General features: G+C 38.4%; 1 protein-coding gene across 2 annotated transcripts in view; it reads right to left on the bottom strand.

Moving 5' to 3' along the window:
• The window catches only part of RTN1 (reticulon 1), a 310,482-nt gene that overhangs the window by 26,172 nt on the left and 265,109 nt on the right, over positions 1-19,201 (bottom strand). Inside the window, exon 1 of one of the 2 annotated variants that reach the window (XM_043984703.1) lies at positions 16,054-16,374. The exons of the other annotated variant lie outside the window; for it this stretch is intronic. Coding sequence (XP_043840638.1) covers positions 16,054-16,114 — 61 coding nt within the window. The 5' untranslated portion in view covers positions 16,115-16,374. Of the gene's footprint in view, positions 1-16,053; positions 16,375-19,201 lie in introns of those variants that run through there. 2 annotated transcript variants of the gene reach the window in all.

Consider the following 19,201-nt stretch of genomic DNA (forward strand, 5'->3'; position numbering starts at 1 on the left):
TTTGTAAAACGCTTAGCATAGTGACTGGCATATTGTAGGTTCTTAATAAATGCTTGTTCCCTCTCTCTCCTCCCTGTTCTGCTCTTTTAATGATGTGGCAGAGTGTCAGAAAAGGAAGCAAAGAGAACAAAGCATTACAAGCCTTTTAGACAGTCTAATTCTAAATATTGGATCCAGTTCAATGACCAACAAGTGAAAAGACATGTAGTGGAATATAATTTTATAAATCTTAACATTCTTTCTATAAACAAAACCAGAATCTGGCTTGGTCACAAAACAAGAATGAGGGATAATTGATCAACTTGAAGGCTTCATTGTTATCCTTACAATGCCAAAAGAAAATGAGAAAGACCCCTAAACATTATGGGTAGATTCCCTGAGAGTCACATGGATGGGCAGGCATGGATGAATTCGCGATGTTGGAAGGAAATGCCACATCAATGTTATCACAGATCCAGATCCAAGAAATACACTAGATTCTATTTCTTTCATCATCATTTATACATTGAAATGCTTATTTCCCTACAAGGTTCCCATCATTTCCTCCTTAGCAACCAGTTTCTCCTTCTTGGTGAACATTTGAACTCGAATTACAAGTTCCCCTTCATTTACCCCTCCAACTCAGAGCATAAAAGTATTATCAAGGCAAATCAGAAAATTATTAGCTGCTCTCTTTTGGCACAGAGAGAGTTTCACCAGATGCCTCAATAATTGAAGTCCCTCATCACTACCATATGCTACTTCTGTGTCAGGTTTATGATTTTTCCCAAATCACTCATTTATTGTCTCCTTCTTTCCAGGTGGATAGAATTATAATTTAAATTCACTTAGGGAGCCTGGTATTTAAAGTTAATTTTATTTCTATCATTAACCCTTTTATAGAATGAATAATTACCACCACCACCACCACCACCCATTCGATTTTGTAAGGGCCAAAGATAACAATTTTCAGTCACAAACCTTGTTTGAATTCAAAACACAGAAGTGAGTAATGACATTATTGGTTACTTGAGACAACACCTGTGGGTATCTACCTTATGGGGGCTGTTGTGAAAGTCAAATGAGATGATGTAGATAAAGTGCTTTGCAAACCATGAATGGCAATTATTATAAGCTACTATCCTTGCCTTTGAAGATACTGCATTCAAGTCTAGGACACTCCCATAAAGACAGGACTAAGAATATATGATATCTTGGGATACGGTCTTCAGAGAAGGGAGCTAGTAGAATTTCATGATGGATGGGGCACAACTTGGCAAAAGGGTAGAATTTAAGCTGAGAAGGTGGGATGGCATTCCAAGCAAGGACACTGCAATGTATCATGGTACCATGTTTACCCTATTATATCTTTCTTTCTTTTTTTTTTTTTGCTGGGCAATTGGGGTTAAGTGACTTGCCCAGGGACACACAGCTAGTAAATGTTAAGTGTCTGAGCTGGGATTTGAACTCAGGTACTCCTGAATCCAGGGCTGGTGCTCTATCCACTGTGCCATCTAGCTGCCCCCCCTATTATATCTTTCTGATCTCTCTTGGTTTTCTCTGGGCCCAAGGAGATGGTTCATGTATAGAGACTGGAAGAGCAATTTCTGAAGATCCTAGAACAGAAGAATAATATCAGGTGCTGAAGCTGTGTATAAAGATCCTTATTTGCACCTTGGAGTATTCTGTTTTTGCCTGCTCTCTTCCTTTCTCTGAGTTTGCTTTTTAGACCACCAAGAAAGAAAAGGTACTACAGCAGCTCAGTAGATTGAGGACCACATGAAAGGGTGAGGACACAATAACCAGCACTTTAGAAAAGTAACTGAGGTCTAGAACCAAAGGAAAATGGATTTAGTGTCAAGAGGGTCAGGGTTCAAATTTCACTTCTCCCTACTTCTTACCTGTGCAACATGGGGCAAGTTGGTTGCATTCTTCTTGGTTGTACTTTCTTCTTCAGTGAAAAAAAGGAGTTGACTAGATGCACTATGAGAGTCTTTTTGGATTGAAATTTACATTCATCCTAAGATCTTAGGAGTCTTGTGGAAGGAGCTTGTACACATTAGGAGGACTGAAGCTAGATGAAGTAGGTGGGGTCATTATTGCCATGAAGCACTTGATAAATGTTTTGTGTTGGAATTGACCAATATTTTAGGAACTTAAGCTGGTATCAACATATAAAATAGGTCAGAAGAGGGAGATATTAGGGGTGGAAAGACCAAGTAGGAGATCATAGTAATAGTCCAGGTATGAAGTGATAAGGGCATAGGGTGTTGAGAGTTGGAAAAGAAAGAAGTTTTATTACATAGGATAAATTTGTTATAGACCAAATCAGTTGTTTCATGGCTTTCTCCAACAGTACTGCTGGCCAGGTTATGGAATCAAAGATACTGAAAGTCAATGTGTTGGCAATTGACTTGATGGGTTTAAGAGAAGTCTGGGTTGGGTGCTAAGGAGTCTAAGGAGTTTGGGGGGAAGCACTGAAATTATGCTGTGGGGTCTAGGTTGAATAGAGAGATGAGTTAAATTAGAAAAGGAACTACACATTACAAAAATGAAAGAAGTTAGAGGGACTAAGAGGATATGGATGAAGTGGGATCACAACCCACCCTATGGAGCATGATTGGGTCTGTAGGTAGGGTCCATCTCATGGAACATCCGTAGTGCAAAGTCTAGGCAATAGCAACTGTAAAGACATGCTCTGGCCTTTTGATAAAGGGCATGCACCATCAGAGACTTCTGGTTTAGTCCCCATATGGCAATCTTCCCCTACCGCCCTTGTGACAGTGAGCTGTGTCAAAGAAAACTGACCATGGAGAATCAGGAGCTGTCCACTCCATAGGCTTTCCAGGGAAAGAGGATTGCTTTTGCTCTATTTTCTCCCTCTCCTATGAATGTGTGCGTTGAGACTTTTATAGCTCTCTCTTGGACATTCTGAGAGAATTTCTTCTCACCTCTACCTGGCAGCTCTAGTAAAGGTCAACACATGACAACATGCACATATGCTGGCCTGGAAGTCTAAAACTGACTCTTGATGCCCTTGGAGCCACTTCTGTTTTGTATTAACTTGTTCAGTGCCACATAGGTAGTATGAGGTAGAGGCCAGAATGAACTTGGATTCCCTGCCTCAAAACCTATTGCTCATTCCTAAGTTGGATCTACTTTGTACATTTAATACCTTTCTAGAAGACACCCTGTTCACCTCTTTTGGGAAGACTCTAAACATGAGCCAGACCTAAGCTTGATATAAGAGATAATTATCTCAAGTTCTATTTTGGATTCAGGCTGTAATGAGACAGGGAATTCACGAAGAGTTTGACTCTCCTCTTTGGGCCAAGTTCCCCTAGGACTGTATCCAGTCTCTGTGAAACTGAGGACCTTTAGTGGTAGAGAGTGCCCCAGATCCCCACGGCTAGTAGATCTACATTCGTAAAACTACTAATTTTGGTGCCTTGGGCCAATGATGCAGTCAATGAATAATTGTTGTTTAGAGAAATGTGAACTGGCTGAATGAACAAGTTATTACACTTGAATGAAGAGTCCAGAAGCCAGTTCTATGTTCAATTTCATGAACATAAAAATTCATTTATAAACAGAAGAGAAATGCTATAAGGTTTGAATTTTTTAAATCATTATTATCTATCTTCCCAGAAACTAATGATCATTAAATGAGATAAAAGAGTTGAAATTGAATCCTGGGTAAAAATTTCTCTGTAAAAAATTCTCTGAGTAAAAATTTCTCTGAAAAAAACCTATAAAATTGGACAGAATTATTTTTTTTTAAAAAGGTAGTCTGCTCTGTTTTATTTGGTTCGGGTTTTGTTCCAGTTTACTTAATCTGCTTTCAGCAAATGCTACTCTGTGAAAAACAGCTTTAGAGTACTCCTTTTTTTTTTTTTTTAGTGAGGCAATTGGGGTTAAGTGACTTACCCAGGGTCACACAACTAGTAAGTGTTAAGTGTCTGAGGCTGGATTTGAACTCAGGTACTCCTGACTCCAGAGCCGGTGCTCTATCCACTGCGCCGCCTAGCTGCCCCACGTCTAACTCTTCATGACCCCATTTGGGGTTTTCTTGGCAAAGATACTGGAGCGGTTTGCCATTTCCTTCTCTAGCTCATTTAACAGATGAGGAAACTGAGGGAAACAGGGTTAAGCGACTTGCTTAGGGTCACACAGCTAGTAAGTGTCTGAGGTTAGATTTGAACTCAGATCTTTCTGACTCTAGTCCCAGTGCTCTATCCATTGTACCACCTACTTGTCCAGTGACACTGTGTTAGGAGACAACCCTATTCATTCTATGACATCTGATTTGTAGTTGACACACATGGATACATTTTGTTTTAAAGTTTTTTTTTTAAACTGTAAATTATATACTTCATTTTTGAGATAGATCTGTAACTCCTGAAAGTAAAGGCTTTATTGTCATATAACCCTCCCCTGCCTCTGCCCTCCCCCCTCCTTCCCTCGTGTCTCAAGGCTATTCTCCTTGTTAGTAGTCAAGCTATTTAGAGATTTAAAAAAAATAACTCATGATGTTGAAGGTCCTACTGTTTTTTATTATCCTGCTTACCTATGCAATTTATTCCCTGTTATTCTTTTGCCCTATACCTATAGTGTAATTTTCAAAAATATTAATTATGGGGGGCAGCTAAGCAGTGCAGTGGAAAAAGTACCGGCCCTGGATTCAGGAGGACCTACGTTCAAATCTGGCTTCATGCACTTGACACTTACTAGCTGTGTGACCCTAGGCAAGTCACTTAACCCTCATTGCCCCACCCCTCCAAAAAAGTTAATTATGCTTATGTAGTACTCTCCCCTCAGCTCACCATTCTCAGAGTATTACAAGGGGCAAATGAGACATAAGTAGGTCTATTTTCAGGTGAACAGACCCTACCCAGAGTTTTCAAGTGTCCATGATATTGAACTTGACTTTGGAGGAGGATGCCAAGAAAGACACTTCATTGGGATGCATCTCATCTAGCCACAGAGAGGAAGGAGACTGAAACTAGGGCAGATCCAGATCGGAACACCCCACCCAGCCTTCCCAACCAAGGGGTACTCTGCCCTTGACTAAGTGGAACTGTTGAAGATAAATAGCTGAGGGGTATTGGTCAGAGATTGGGGAAGCTGATAGGTGGAGGCAGAGGGCCTATAGAATGAGACTTGTGTCAGGGTGTTTGGAATGCTAAACTTTCCCTTTTCTCTTTAACAATTACTTAGCCCAAAATCAGCTGTTCTCCTTTAATTACTGAACAATTTAGTTCTTAGATTTCTTATACCCAGTGGGGGAAGGGGTGAAAGAGAGGCAAGCCAAATGCCCATTTTCAGCTGCTGGACAAAAAACAGCCAGCACCTAAGTTTTTATTTTCCAAACTGTTAAGCATTCAATTCCTGTGCTATTTTAATTTTTGGATATTGAATTTTAGTGGCTACCAACACAAAATGATATGGCTATTTTGGGCATAGGATGAGATTGAGAAAAACTGGAAAAACAAAACCACTTTTCTCCTTAGTAGGGGTGGGGGTAGAGAACAAGAGAGACAGACAGATCGAGAAAAAAAGAGGAAGAGACACAGGGACAGAGAGAGATAAAAAAGAGAGACAGAGGCAGACACGATGACAAGAGAGATAAAGATAAATTCAGAGATGGAGAGATAGAGAAAAACAGAAATGAAGAGAGAATATAAATTCTGATTATACCCTAGACTTTGATAGAGAGACACATAAGAAAAACTGAACTGAGACGACAGAATTGTCAACAAGATTTGGCTTTGGTGTTGCTCTGGCAGGCCAACTAACCTTAGTGCTTTTGCTTTAGAGGGTGCTGAGACAGCTGGAGCCACTAAGGCACTGGGGCTTCTGCTGACTTTGTTTGTTAAAAGGAATTTCCAGAATCAAATATAGATTCTTCCCAATCATCCCTTGCAAAGGGATGATATTAGAGAGCAACTGCTACTCAATGTCATTCGATAAAATGAGATAACCTTTGTAAAATGCTTTGCAAGCCTTAAAGCACCATATAACAGAAGCTATTTGTTACCAAACTGTTAAGCACTTGCTATGAATTAGGCATGGTGCTTAGTACTTAGAATACAAAAGGAAACAGGTATGAAAGAAAATGGGCAGGAGGCTGATCAGTTCCCCTTTTCACTTATGCCTATAGCCCCAGAAAAGAACCCTAACTTTTTTTGGAAGTAAGAGAGAGACAATAAAATAATTGGCACTATAATAGGCACTGAGACATTAAGTGATTTTCTGAGGGTCACATAATATGTGTCATAGCCACATTTGGGCTATGGGTCTCTGCCTCTACAATTTGGGTCTGGGTCTCTGCCTCTACAAAGTTCAATGACATATACAGACATATCATTGAAATATACATATTTATCATATTATTTATAATACACACATATTTATATGTTACATACAACACACACATAAACACACATGTGTCCATATATACATGCTTATCTGATATACATATGTTGTATATGTATACATGCATAGACATGGACATATAATTTGTACAGAGGTATGTAAATATATACATATACAGTGTGTATATATAAGATAGACACATGATATACACCGATAAACACATGCATACACACATGTGCATCTGCATATGCCTACAATGAACCAAATACGTGCTAACACATATACATAGAGCACATATAAATATACACACAATGTATGTATGCATAAACACATGTGTACACATGTGTATGCATATATACACAAATAATCTTATACAAATACCTATTTGGTATACACATACATGCATAGAAACAGACATAATTTATACTGAGATATATACATATATGTATACATTATATAGGTATGGTAGGCACATGAGATGCACAAACAAATACACACACATGCGTATGTGTATATGCATAGTGACACAAATATACATAAAATGATAGTTTTCATATGGGTATAGGCACACACATATACACGTGTGTATGTGTGTGTATATATGTGTGTATATATGTGCACACATACATATGTTTTCTCATTTACAAAATGGCAGCATGGTGCTATGGAATGAGCATTCAAGTTGCAGTCATGGGATGTTAATCAAAATCCCAGCCATGCCACTTAATACTTGCATAATGCTCTCCTCCCAGTCCTCTCCAAACTCTTTGTAGAATTTTAGGTTTTTTGTGGGGCAATTGGGGTTAAGTGACTTGCTCAGGGTCACACAGCTAGTAAGTTTGTTTAAGTGCCTGATTCCAGATTTGAACTCAGGTCCTCCTGAATCTAGGGTCAATGCTCTATCCACTGCGCCACCTAGCTGCCCCACTCTTTGTAGAATTTTCACTTATTCCTGGTGACCATGTGAAGGGGGTGATGGAATCAGCTATGGGACAAGCAGGACTCATCACTGGGCTAAGTGTCCCAATTGGCTTCTAAGCCAGGATTCAAGAGATGCACTAAGGGGATGATCTGGCCCTCAGCTCACCTTATTCCTTCCTGCTTTGAAATGTGAGGAGGAGGTTCTGAGCTATTCAGAGGTCAAGTGGGAGTACAATTCCTGTACCCTACAAGCAGAGCATGCATATACTGCATGGGTAAGTCTGTGCTCAGGATAGAGCTACCTCCCTTTGGATATTCTCTCTCTTGGTACAAGACCTTAGGGAAACTTCAAAGACTTCTATCATGGTGGGAGCATCTCCCACTAACAAGATGATAACAGCGGCATCTCCTGGAATGGCAATGACCAAAGGCAGAGGGTAATGTCTATACTGGATAGTTTCACTGCTTCAGAAGGGAGCACTTATGCAACAGCAAGAATGGGCTGGTGCCAAGGGAAGAGTCAGCAATGGAGAGAAAGAAACCACTAAAAAGAAGCTCACAGCTGGCATTTGAGCAGAAGGCACTCGGTAGAGATGAAATGTGAAATGGCTAATTAGCAACCTACTAAAAACTTCTTCATGTCCCAATGAGCCTTGAATACTAGCCTTCTGACAATTGTGCTAATAGTGACGCTACTTAATTCCTTTTACTCGCTGTTATACACACTATTATTCTTGTGTCTAGTGGTTTCCCATCTCCCTTTTTTGCATTGAAATAAAGGATCTGTTCCAAACTTGAATCATATTTGTTCACCACACATCTTGGTTTTTTTGTTTTCTGTTTTTGCTTTAACTTCAGATCCTTTTTTGGAGGAGAGAAAAAAAGTAGAATAATCAAGGTAGGACTGACGAGTCAACAAATGTGAGAAGTGATGAACCACTCTCCTTACCAAAAAGTTAGGCTTTCTCCAGCAATGAACCAGGTATGTAATTATACACCTTAGTGAAGAGTAATAGTGAGGGGTGAGTGACATGAATCCTTGGGAATCCCAGAGACAGCTGCCTCTACCCACCGTGCTAGATCTTTATGACCTTAGTCAAGTCACTTAACTTCTCTGGGCCTCAGTTTCCCCATATGCAAAATGAGGAGTTTGGACTAGATGATTCCTGTGAAAATAATAATGGATCTTTAGACCAAGGCTATTGTTGAGGAAAGTGCTGTAGAAATAAGAGACATGTTTAATGTCCTAATGTTAAAACTTTAAATTGTGTGAAAGATGAAGCTGCTTAGGATCTGCCATATTCTTGGCCTGAAAGTTGGAGGCCATAGACCTGTTCTATCACCTTTGGGATTAATTCCATTTTGGCTCTTCTTGGTGTTACAGAGAATAGCCCAGGGCTCTATCAGTAAGGGGATGGTTGGATTATTTCTTAAAAATCCTCCCTGATATGGTAGACCTGGTTAAGAGACGGGAGAATAAGACTATTTAGGCCATTGTCTTCCCATACCAGCTCTCTGACAACCTATATAGTTTTTTTTCTTTTCTTTTTTTTCTTTTTTTCTTTTTTTTTTTGCAGGGCAGTGAGGGTTAAGTGACTTGCTCAGGGTCACACAGCTAGTAAATGTCAAGTGTCTGAGGCCAGATTTGAACTCAAGTCCTCTTGAATCCAGGGTCAGTGCTTTATCCACTGAGCCACCTAGCTGCCCCTGAACATATATAGTCTTATGGGAGAGGAGTTATAGGAAACCAGAGGAGAATAAGGAAAAGTGAATAAAGCTGACTCAAAAATAGGAAAATGGAGACACAGAAGAGAGACAGGCAACCAAAAGAAGCTGAAAAGAGAAAGAACAGATACTGATACTATGTTACAATGAGTGAGTGAAAACATGCCCATTTGTAAATGTTTATTTGAAAATGACTTAGTCCCGCAAAAATTCAGACAATTGTTTTAAGGCCCCTAAGAACAACATCACCTGATTTTGTTCATTCTGCCTATCAAGGGTTTTTTTGTTTTTTTGGTTTTTGTGAGGCAATTGGGGTTAAGTGAATTGCCCAGGGTCACACAGCTAGTAAGTGTTAAGTGTGTGAGGCCGGATTTGAACTCAGGTACTCCTGACTCCAGGGCTGGTGCTCCTTCCACTGTGCCATCTAGCTGCCCCGTTTGTTTGTTTTTTGTTTTGTTTTGGGGTTTTTTTTTTGCCTATCAAGTTTAAACTAATAGTGTTAAATGAACTCATATGACAATTTGAGCAGAGTCAGGCCAACTATATACAAACAGGCAAATTAAAAACAATCATAGAATTGCAGAAGTGGAAGGAATGTCAAAGGTCTAGTTCAAAGGCTACCCCAAACAGGAAAGTCGTCTCAATGTAGGGTTTAGTTCAGGAGGGGACCTCAGAGACCATTTAATACAGCCCTGTCATTTTACAGATAAACAGTCCCAGGCTCTGAGAATTCGAGTGACTTGCAAATGTCACGCAAGTGGCTTTCCAGTTTCTGCTTGAAAAGCTTCATTGATGGGGAACTTGTACCTCTTCACAAAGAGCATATCCATTTTGGAGAGTTCTAATCATTGGAAAGTTTTTTCTTTATGAAGAACTGACAGCTAGCTCCTTCAAACCCTCTGGGACCAATATGAACAAAACTAATTTCTCTTCTACAAAACCTTTCAAGTATTTGAAAATGACAATCAAATTCCCTCCCCTCCCTGTCTTTTTTTTTATCAGACTAAATATCCTTAGATCCCATAATCATTGCATATATATACATAATATAATTTTAAATATATTTATAATGATACATTATGTTATATATATAAATATGCAATTTTACATATTTATGTAGGTCAAATATATATGAAATTTTGCATATAATTTATATGTGTTGGGGGGCAGGAGCTAGGTGGTGAAATAGAGTGCTGGGCCTGGAGTCAGAAAGACTCATATTCCTGAGTTTAAATCTGGCCTCAGACGAGTACTAACTGTGTGACCCTGGGCAAGTCACTTAGCCCTGATTGCCTTGGTTTTCTCATCTGTAAAATAAACTGGAGAAGGAAATAGTAAACCATCGCAGTTTCACTGCCAACAAAACCCCAAATGGGGTCGGTCACGAAGAGTCAGACACAACTGAAAATGACTGAACAACAAAAATATAACAGAGGTAGTGCGGTTGAGCATGAGTTCAGGCTGTTTCTGGTAATAAATGTGTTCTGACCTCTTGTACAGTAAGTGTAACAGAGGAGATAGGACTGAACAAGTTCCTGAGTCACTTCCAGTGACATTAAAGTTTTATTATTAATGAATTCAATAAGTTACTTTGGCTTTTTTTGAGTGCTGCATTATACTGCTGATTCCTACTGACCTTGTCCCACTGACTTCCACTAAAACCATTAGTTTTATTTTATATACACAGCTTTCTAGCCATTTGACCTCCATTAGTGCTATTAAATGTACTTTTAAAAGTTAAATATCATATTATTAAATTGTTACCACCATTCCAGCCTTCTCAGATTTTTACCAATTCTGCTATCCAGTGGGTTACAGTTCAGGTGCAAAGGATGAATTTGAACTCCAGGCTACTTGACTCTAGGTGATTCACGTAGACCTCTTAGTTCCCCAAGGAACTCTTGAGGGCTCTAAATTGCTAAGCAATTACTAATCTGCATTGTAGGAGAACGTTTCCTCATTAGAGTTTCCTACTTCACTGAAATTATAGATTAGTATTAATTCATACTTTTAATGCCTTGCTTCTAAAAATGACATCATATTGTATTATCTGGATATATGTATGCACACATAAGTATGTATACAACTAATTATTTATTATATCTTCAGAATTATATGCATTTTCCTTAAAATAAGTAGTTCAAGAATTGTCATCCCATTTTATAGATAAGGAAACAGAACACATAGATACATACATGCAAACATACACATGCATACATATATACATGCATACTTTTGATTCCTGTTCATCTCAGAAAATCACCTATTTATCTTAATTGCATTTTTCCACCTATATAATAAGAGACTTATTTTCAGTTTTCAGGCATATTCTTCAATTAGATTAGTATTTTTTTTTCAGAGCAATGAGGGTTAAGTGACTTGCCCAGGGTCACACAGCTAGTAAGTGTCAAGTGTTTGAGGCGGAATTTGAACTCAGGTACTCCTGAATCCAGGGCTGGTGCTTTATCCACTGTGCCACCTAGCTGCCCCCTAGTATATTATTTGATATCCAAAATTCTTTTACTAATCCTAATTACTTTATTTTATTCTATTTTTATTTTCAGTTCCAAATTCTTTTCCTCCCTGCACTCCCTCCCCCACCCATTGAGAAGGCAAGATATACTTTAATTTTATGACATCCTATGGTATATTATTGTGGGTATTCAAAAGGTTCCTTATCAACATAATAGCTATTTATTACATATCCTTAAATTATAAATGATATGCCTTCTACATGAAACATGTGTTTCAATGCTTTTTTTGGATACATGTTTAATTTTGTGGTCTTATTTTTAGTGGAAATTTTTAATTTTATTAGAAACTCTTTGCCAAATAGAGACATTTTTTATCCTTATGACTGAAATAAATGTGTTCTAGAGTACCCTGATACTTGGTCACTTTTTATAGTGATTCCATCCCATTCAGAAAGGAGAATTCAGGGGTGGGGAAACATTGTGGGAACAATCTTTTATTTGTAAAAATGGACGCCATTGTGCCACACCCCTTGAAAAATGTACTTTTCGTTTCTATGTTTTCTTTGCTGGGGTAGATTTAGAGAGGGTATGGACAAAGTAAATTTGAGCTAAGGGATTTGAAATGAAGAAGAAACCAATAATAAAAGCTAGTGCTTTAAGATTTTCAAAGCCCTTTACATAGGTTATCTCATTTGATCCTTACAACCCCAGGAGGTAGATGCTATTATTATTACCATTTTGCAGATGAGTAAAGTGAAATGAAGAGAAGCGAAGATCACACAGCTAGTAAGTGTCTGAGGCAGGATTTCATCTGTCTTCCTGACTCCAAGACAAAACACCCTGTCCATTGTGCTACCTTGCTGGAATGATTCCAGTTAAACTCTATTTCTATGAGCTGGACTTGGGTTTAGATCACATAATTACCACAGTTCTGTACTTGACTTTACATGGTACAATATAAAGAAATACCTATAATAGGGAAATGGGATTAAGGATTTTTAAAATTCTACTCGAGCCGCTGCTGTTGTCCTCAGTCAAAATGTTTGGCTCTATGTCTTAAAGGTAAAAAAATCCCATTTGTCTAGATGACTCATATTTTAAAACCTGTTGAGAAAACAGCCTCCCCTCTCCCTAACCACTCTGTCATCTATCTTGTGCATATCTTCATTATTTAATTTCCCTACATTAATTTCTCCCTTCCATTTCATGCCTATGAAATAGTTGTATCTGAGTTTGTTAACCCTGCATTTTCCAATCCCCAAAACCAGTAACTAGGAAGAATAGCTTTTGTCTTTCTCTCTCATGCCACAAATCGAATGCATTATTAACATGAAATCCAAAATTTGTTGAGATTGTATATACACAATGCAACACAATATTATTTTTATGGCACATTTCATCATGATACTTGTGAAATATTTGATTCATTTCAATTTCTCCACCAAATATTTAAGAGTTAAAAAGAATATTGTAAGATGAAGGAAACTAAATTCTTTACATTAAAGCAAACCATTGTTTTTCTTAGCAATAAAAACATTATTAATAACATAGCAGCCACTTCAATTGCATGCACAAACCTTATTAAATTTCATTAACTGTGTAAATAGTTCTAACATGACTTTTGCAAATGTACATCCTATAGTATGAATTTATTTTTAAGCTTACTTTTCTAGACCAATTAAGAGAAGAATGGGGGAAACACATGGAAGAATCAGGCTTGATTTAATTAATAAGTTCTTCTTGTGGTGAGGGAAATAATTTCCAGTCATAAATATTACATATATTTGAGTTTTAAGTGGTTTTTAATTTTTAAAATACTGTCAAAACTGAATGTTGTATCATGATAATGATCAAACTTGGCCCTGGATTGAGTAAAGAAAATAGCCAGGCATTGTGGTGCATAGAGACTGAAGGTGGCAGATTGCTTGAGCTCAGAAGTTCTAAGCTAAAGTGGTCTATGCCAAGTGTGTGTGCACATTAAGTTCACCATTAATATGGTGAGCCCCTGGGAACTGGAGGCCTTCAGATAGCCTAAGGAAGGGTAAACTAACACAGGATGGAAATGGAGCAGGTGGTGATCATTAATGGGATTGGGATCATAACTGATCCCTGATCTTCAGCATGGCAAAGATAAGAAAAGGGGGTGGGGGAGAAAGAGATGGGGAGAAAAAGGAGGGGGGAAGGAGAGAGAGGGAGAGGGAGAGGGAGAGAGAGAAAGAGAGAAAGAGAGAGAGAGAGAGAGAGAGAGAGAGAGAGAGAGAGAGAGAGAGAGAGAGAGAGAGAGAGAGAGAGAGAGAGAGAGAGAGAGAGAGAAGAAAATTATCTTTTCTTTGAAGAGGTGGGGTACTACAGGTGTGGACTATTGCAAATACTATCCAAAAGTTGGTGAGTTGCTTTTGCTGAATTGAATTTTCCTCTCTCTTTCTTATTCTTTGTTACAAGAGGTGACAAGTTGAATAGAAAAGGTGAGAAATATATATTTGGAAATATAGGTGATATAGAAATAAATGATATCAATTTTTTTAATGATACTGGATTTCTTATAATTTATGATAAGCATTAATGACAATACTTTAGATGGCTAGAGTAATTTTTCACTAAAGGGTTTTGAAAACACATGGCTCAATTAAAATTATACCCTACAAAAGGCATACATATTAACTATAATTTCTAAATAGATATGAATAATTAGGGATTTTTCACCTTTGTTTTTCTCATCACAAATTGTTTGGTGGATTGGATTGTTTTATTAATTTCTTAACAAACAGGTCAATTGAAGGAGAAAATCAGGGGTTCAATTGTATTTGAACATCTAATTAATGTCCTAGATTCTGCAAGTGTACAAATTTATATAAATAAATGTCTTTATTGGTTAGTATTTACTCTTAGTAAGAAGTTGATGTCCTAATGCTACTTAAAACTGATCCTATACATCCAAAGGAAGCATGAGATTGAATTTGGCACTATGCATTGTTGGGAGTGTTTTCTTTTTATTTTGGTTAATGAATAGAATAATGAATTGATTTTTTTAGTTAATGAATAGAAAAGATCAATTTAAAAATTGCAAAATAGAGTATTACATGAAAACTCCCATGGTTCACAATGTGTGTGTACTGCTGGGGAGAGGTGGCATCACTCTCTAAAAACCCCTGCTCTTAGCAGTCACTAATGAGTCTCTGATCTCCTGGGGGTTATACTATCAAAATCTGTTTACTGTTTACTTTGTGGTTACTTTACTTCCTGATCCATCCCTCTTGAATCTACAAAAAAATTCTGGTGTTTCATGCTGATCACTACCAAAAAAAAAAAAAAAACCAACAAAAAACCAAACCAACACACACACACACACACACACACACACACACACACACACACACACACACACACAATAAACCACAAAAGAAAAGTAACAGTGCTTTTAATTCTGAAGGTTTATGCTCACTTTTTCTTTGTTAAAGACGAAAGAATACAAAGGACCTAGGATTATTTTACAGACAAAAAGGCTTTCTATTCTGTCCACGATGCAACGTTATAATGGGAAGATAGCCAGCTATTTAAAATCAGATGCTATTAGAGTGTAATGTATGCTACAAACCATGCAGCCTAAGCCAAATATGCCTTCTTCACAACTGCTATTTTCAAATCCTAAAAGAGTTTCATCTGATCAGCTCCCAAGATTACAGCACCAGATGCATTTTTGCAATTAATCCCTTTCTCCTGGCAATCTCTTCTCTGAACAAGCAGGGAGTTTTCTAACAACAAAGGATGGATGAGTGTTAGCTGTGAAGTGTGGGGCTGAATAAAAATGGCTGAAAAGAAATCTAAGGGAAGCTAGAGGGTAGCCACACCCAGTTCTAATATAGACTGTTCTGAAAAAAATCCATTATGCCAGAGGGTAACTAGGAATGTGCGTTGATTTTTCCTTAATTGTTCAATAGATGCTCCCCACATCATTGTATTTTATTAACAAATAGAAGCTATATGCTTACCTCACTGGCAGACTGGAAAAAAAAAAAAACTCGTGTGTCCAATTGAACAATAATATATAGCTACGCCACAGCCTTTTTTAGAATACTGAGAGCTATCTCCTAGTCCCAGTCTCTTTTGTTTGACCACAAACACATACCTTGGAATGGGTGTGTCCCTGTCAAAAAGGATGCTCTCTGAAACAGGACTTCTAAGAGATTTCATTCTCTCAGTAGAAATAAATGTGACATGCTACCCTGCCCAGGGAAAGCATGTTAGCCAGAAACCAACAGCAAACCCCAGAAATGAATAAAGCCTAAACAAATGGTAGGTAAAAGAGTAATGCTTCTATAAGGAGTTTCCAGGACAGGCAAAAGATGAGGCATCACATAACACACCTGAAAATCCAGACAACAAAAAGGAAAATCCAAACACAATTTTGTGATGACAGCAAACAGATTTACCACTCCAGTCCAAAGCTCTTGGTTCTAAAAAGCATGCAAAGGTCCCACAGGTGAAACAATACAAAATGGATGGGGTCCTTCTATAAGATTCGCACATGCAGGCTTCACCCTTTCATTGGAGGCATGCATTACTAGAATAAATATAATACCCTGACATTTCCAGTTGCTCCAGAGACAGTCCATCTTGGTAGAATCAGCACTGGCCTGCATCTTGGGGTGGTGAAGGAAGTCTCTCTGTTGCTTTCTGTTCAGGCTACTTACTGTGCTACCATTTAGGCATTCCAAAGCATGAATAGGTTAGTGGGTATCACTGCTTCCTTGCACTGGCTACAGACTGATGCTGTAAGCAGAACAGGGAAAGGGGGAGGGCATATTGTAAATGCTGCAGTCTTCACTGCAGCAAATCAGCACAGGGATGTGATTGCCCTGGGGAGCTGTTGCCTATGAAAAAAGATGCGGTTGCCTTGCAAATTAAATGCATTTGTTGGACAGCTCAGGTCTGTTCCCCCCCAGAAATGGTTAACTGATCCTGACTGGGAAAGGCACAAAATCAAACTGGTATGAGAAGGAAGGGGAATTACGGGCAAGGGGACGAGAGAGTAGGGCAGGGAGTCTGCTAAGTGTTTCCTGTGATTAATTATAGCTTTAAGTATTAATTTTCTAGAAATTTCTTAACAATATGAAGAAATCCAGTCATTTCTGTGGTTTCAATTGCAACACATTACAATTTGATTGAATAATTTGTTAGGTCATGTTTTATAAAGCTTAATGAACACCTAAAATTAAATAATTTGCAACCTGCTCTCCCTGCCCAAAATAAAAAGCCCAATGAACATCAAAACAAATCTGAAGCATTAGCCTCTTTAATGCAATTAATATTTCTTAGTTTTTGGCCCATTGAAAAATAGTATTGGATATAACTGGGATAGAAAAATTTAAAAACCCTAATTTTTTACATATTTGTTGTTGTTATTCAGTTGTTTCAGTTGTATCTGCAACTCTTTTGGGGGGTTTTCTTTTTTTTTAATAAAGTGGGGGTTTTCTTGACAAAGATACTGGAATGGTTTGCCATTTCCTTCTCTAGCTCATTTTTCAGATGAGGAAACTAAGGCAAACAGGGCTCAGTAACTTGCCCAGGGTCACACATCTAGTAAATGTCTGAGGCCAAATTTGAACTTGGGAAGATGAGTCTCCCTGACTCCAGGCTTAACATTCTATCCACTGTGCCATCTAGCTGCCCTTTTCAGATTTTAGACCCAAGCAAAATGTTTTTTTCACCCAACAAAAGTAAACAAATACAAAATGAACAAATTACATAAATACAAAGTGAACTATGGTGTGAGGAGAGAAATAGCCATTCACAAGCCTCAGCTGCTGATTCATTAAATAATCTTCCAGCAGAATGTAAGGCCCTTGAGGCCAGAGACTCATTTTTTCTTTGTATGCCTACTCCCTTGTATAGTGCCTTGTACTGAATAGGCACTTAATGTTTTGTAAATTGTATTGATGAAAAATTTGATAACTGATTATTCTCTCAGTAGTTTTTTGTTGTTGTTGTTGTGAGGCAATTGGGGTTAAGTGACTTGCCCAGGGTCACACAGCTAGTAAGTGTTAAGTGTCTGAGGCTGGCTTTGAATGCAGGTACTTCTGAATCCAGGGCCAGTGCTCTATCCACTGCGCCACCTAGCTACCCCCTCTCAGTAGTTTTAACAAGTAGAGCTCATGGAGGCAAATTCACTCAACTTCTACCAAGTCACCAGTATAGTTCTGGACTTGCCATGGGGTTATAATGGTGATGTAGAAGTGGGGGAGACCACTTGGGAGAGAATTTGCTTCTAGAGCCTTTCAGAAGTTCAGGGCTTTTCAAGCATATGTCTTGTAGCCTACTGGCTACAGAAAACTGCATCCTGGAGTGGTGAAATCTCTGAAAAGACTTGACTGGTATCTAGACTTAGTATTAAAGCCAGACTTGAACCATGGTTGGACTGCTGACCATCTGTCCTAGGTGTTCCAAATTATAGAGGGCTCCTTAGACATGTCCCAGCCTGTTCCTACATCCCAGACCCCCAAACAAATCAACCTTGAGAGGAGGGCAATCAGTATTCAATCTATATGTTAAAAAAGTATATAGAACAAATCAGATCTAGTGAGGCAAACTACCAAGGCCTGTTTATCGTTTGGAAGTAAGCAGAATTCTGGAAACTGAAGGGAAAAAGTCAGTTCAATATTACGGGGATGTCAAAATGCCTGAGATTATATGTTTGCAGTTTTTATAAGAAATAAATGGGCCAAATAAAAATTAAATTAAGGAGTATTATTTCCCCTTCTATATTAAAGCTGGTGGTAGAATAATGGCTCAGACTTCAAGCACTGCCTTGATCTCAACAGGCTTTTTTCCTATTACCAAGAAATGAATTATTCCTGGACAGCTGAACTAAGACCTAGAAGTCCTGAGTATCCATTAGAGACAGCCCTAAAAACAAGAAACAAAGTGACCCACTTCTCATGCCTATTAATTAAAACCTACTGGGGCAGCTAGGTGGCACAGTGGATAAAGCACTGGCCCTGGATTCAGGAGACCTTAGTTCAAAGCCAGCCTCAGACACTTGACACTTACTGGCTGTGTGACCCTGGGCAAGTCACTTAACCCCCATTGCCCCGCAAAAAAAAACAAAACAAAACAACAACAACAAAAAACAAACAAACAAAACCTACTATCCCTCTCTTACATCGTTCTCCTGGTTCCTCATTGATCTCCCTTTCAATCTCAAGGATCTGTCTCTTCTGTATTATTTCTGATTTGTCTACTCTCTTGCTGCCTTCTTCATCTTCTTTTGGCCTCCATTTGATTTTGCCATTCTAAACCAAGAGTGGTGATATACATCATGTAATTTGAGGTAGCCTACTAAAAAAAAAAAGTTCCCTTCCCCTGTAGAATGGCTTTCATGGTGCCTGATATCTCAGCAGCAGAGATCAATATGCAGTATTAGAAGTATCCAGGTAAATGCAATTGTCTCGTAAGGATATTACACCCCAATCTATCATTTATTAATCTCAGTGGGAAATAATTTATCAAATTTTCTAACAAGCCCTGATAAAATGGAACCTGTAACAGAAACAAGTACATTTTTCTTGTGGAGAAGGAGAATATGGGGGGTATAAAAGGAAGGATGGCAATTTAGTTGGATTTGCCACATGAAGCACTGATTTATAAGGCAGGCCTGGATAGGTACCCTGGCAATGGAGGGCCTGGGACAGTCAAGACGCCTCAACCAGAGGATAGGAAGCCTTGGCAGA

The sequence above is a fragment of the Dromiciops gliroides genome, chromosome 2, assembly GCF_019393635.1.
Source record: "Dromiciops gliroides isolate mDroGli1 chromosome 2, mDroGli1.pri, whole genome shotgun sequence".
In the NCBI taxonomy this organism is placed as follows: Eukaryota; Metazoa; Chordata; class Mammalia; order Microbiotheria; family Microbiotheriidae; genus Dromiciops; species Dromiciops gliroides.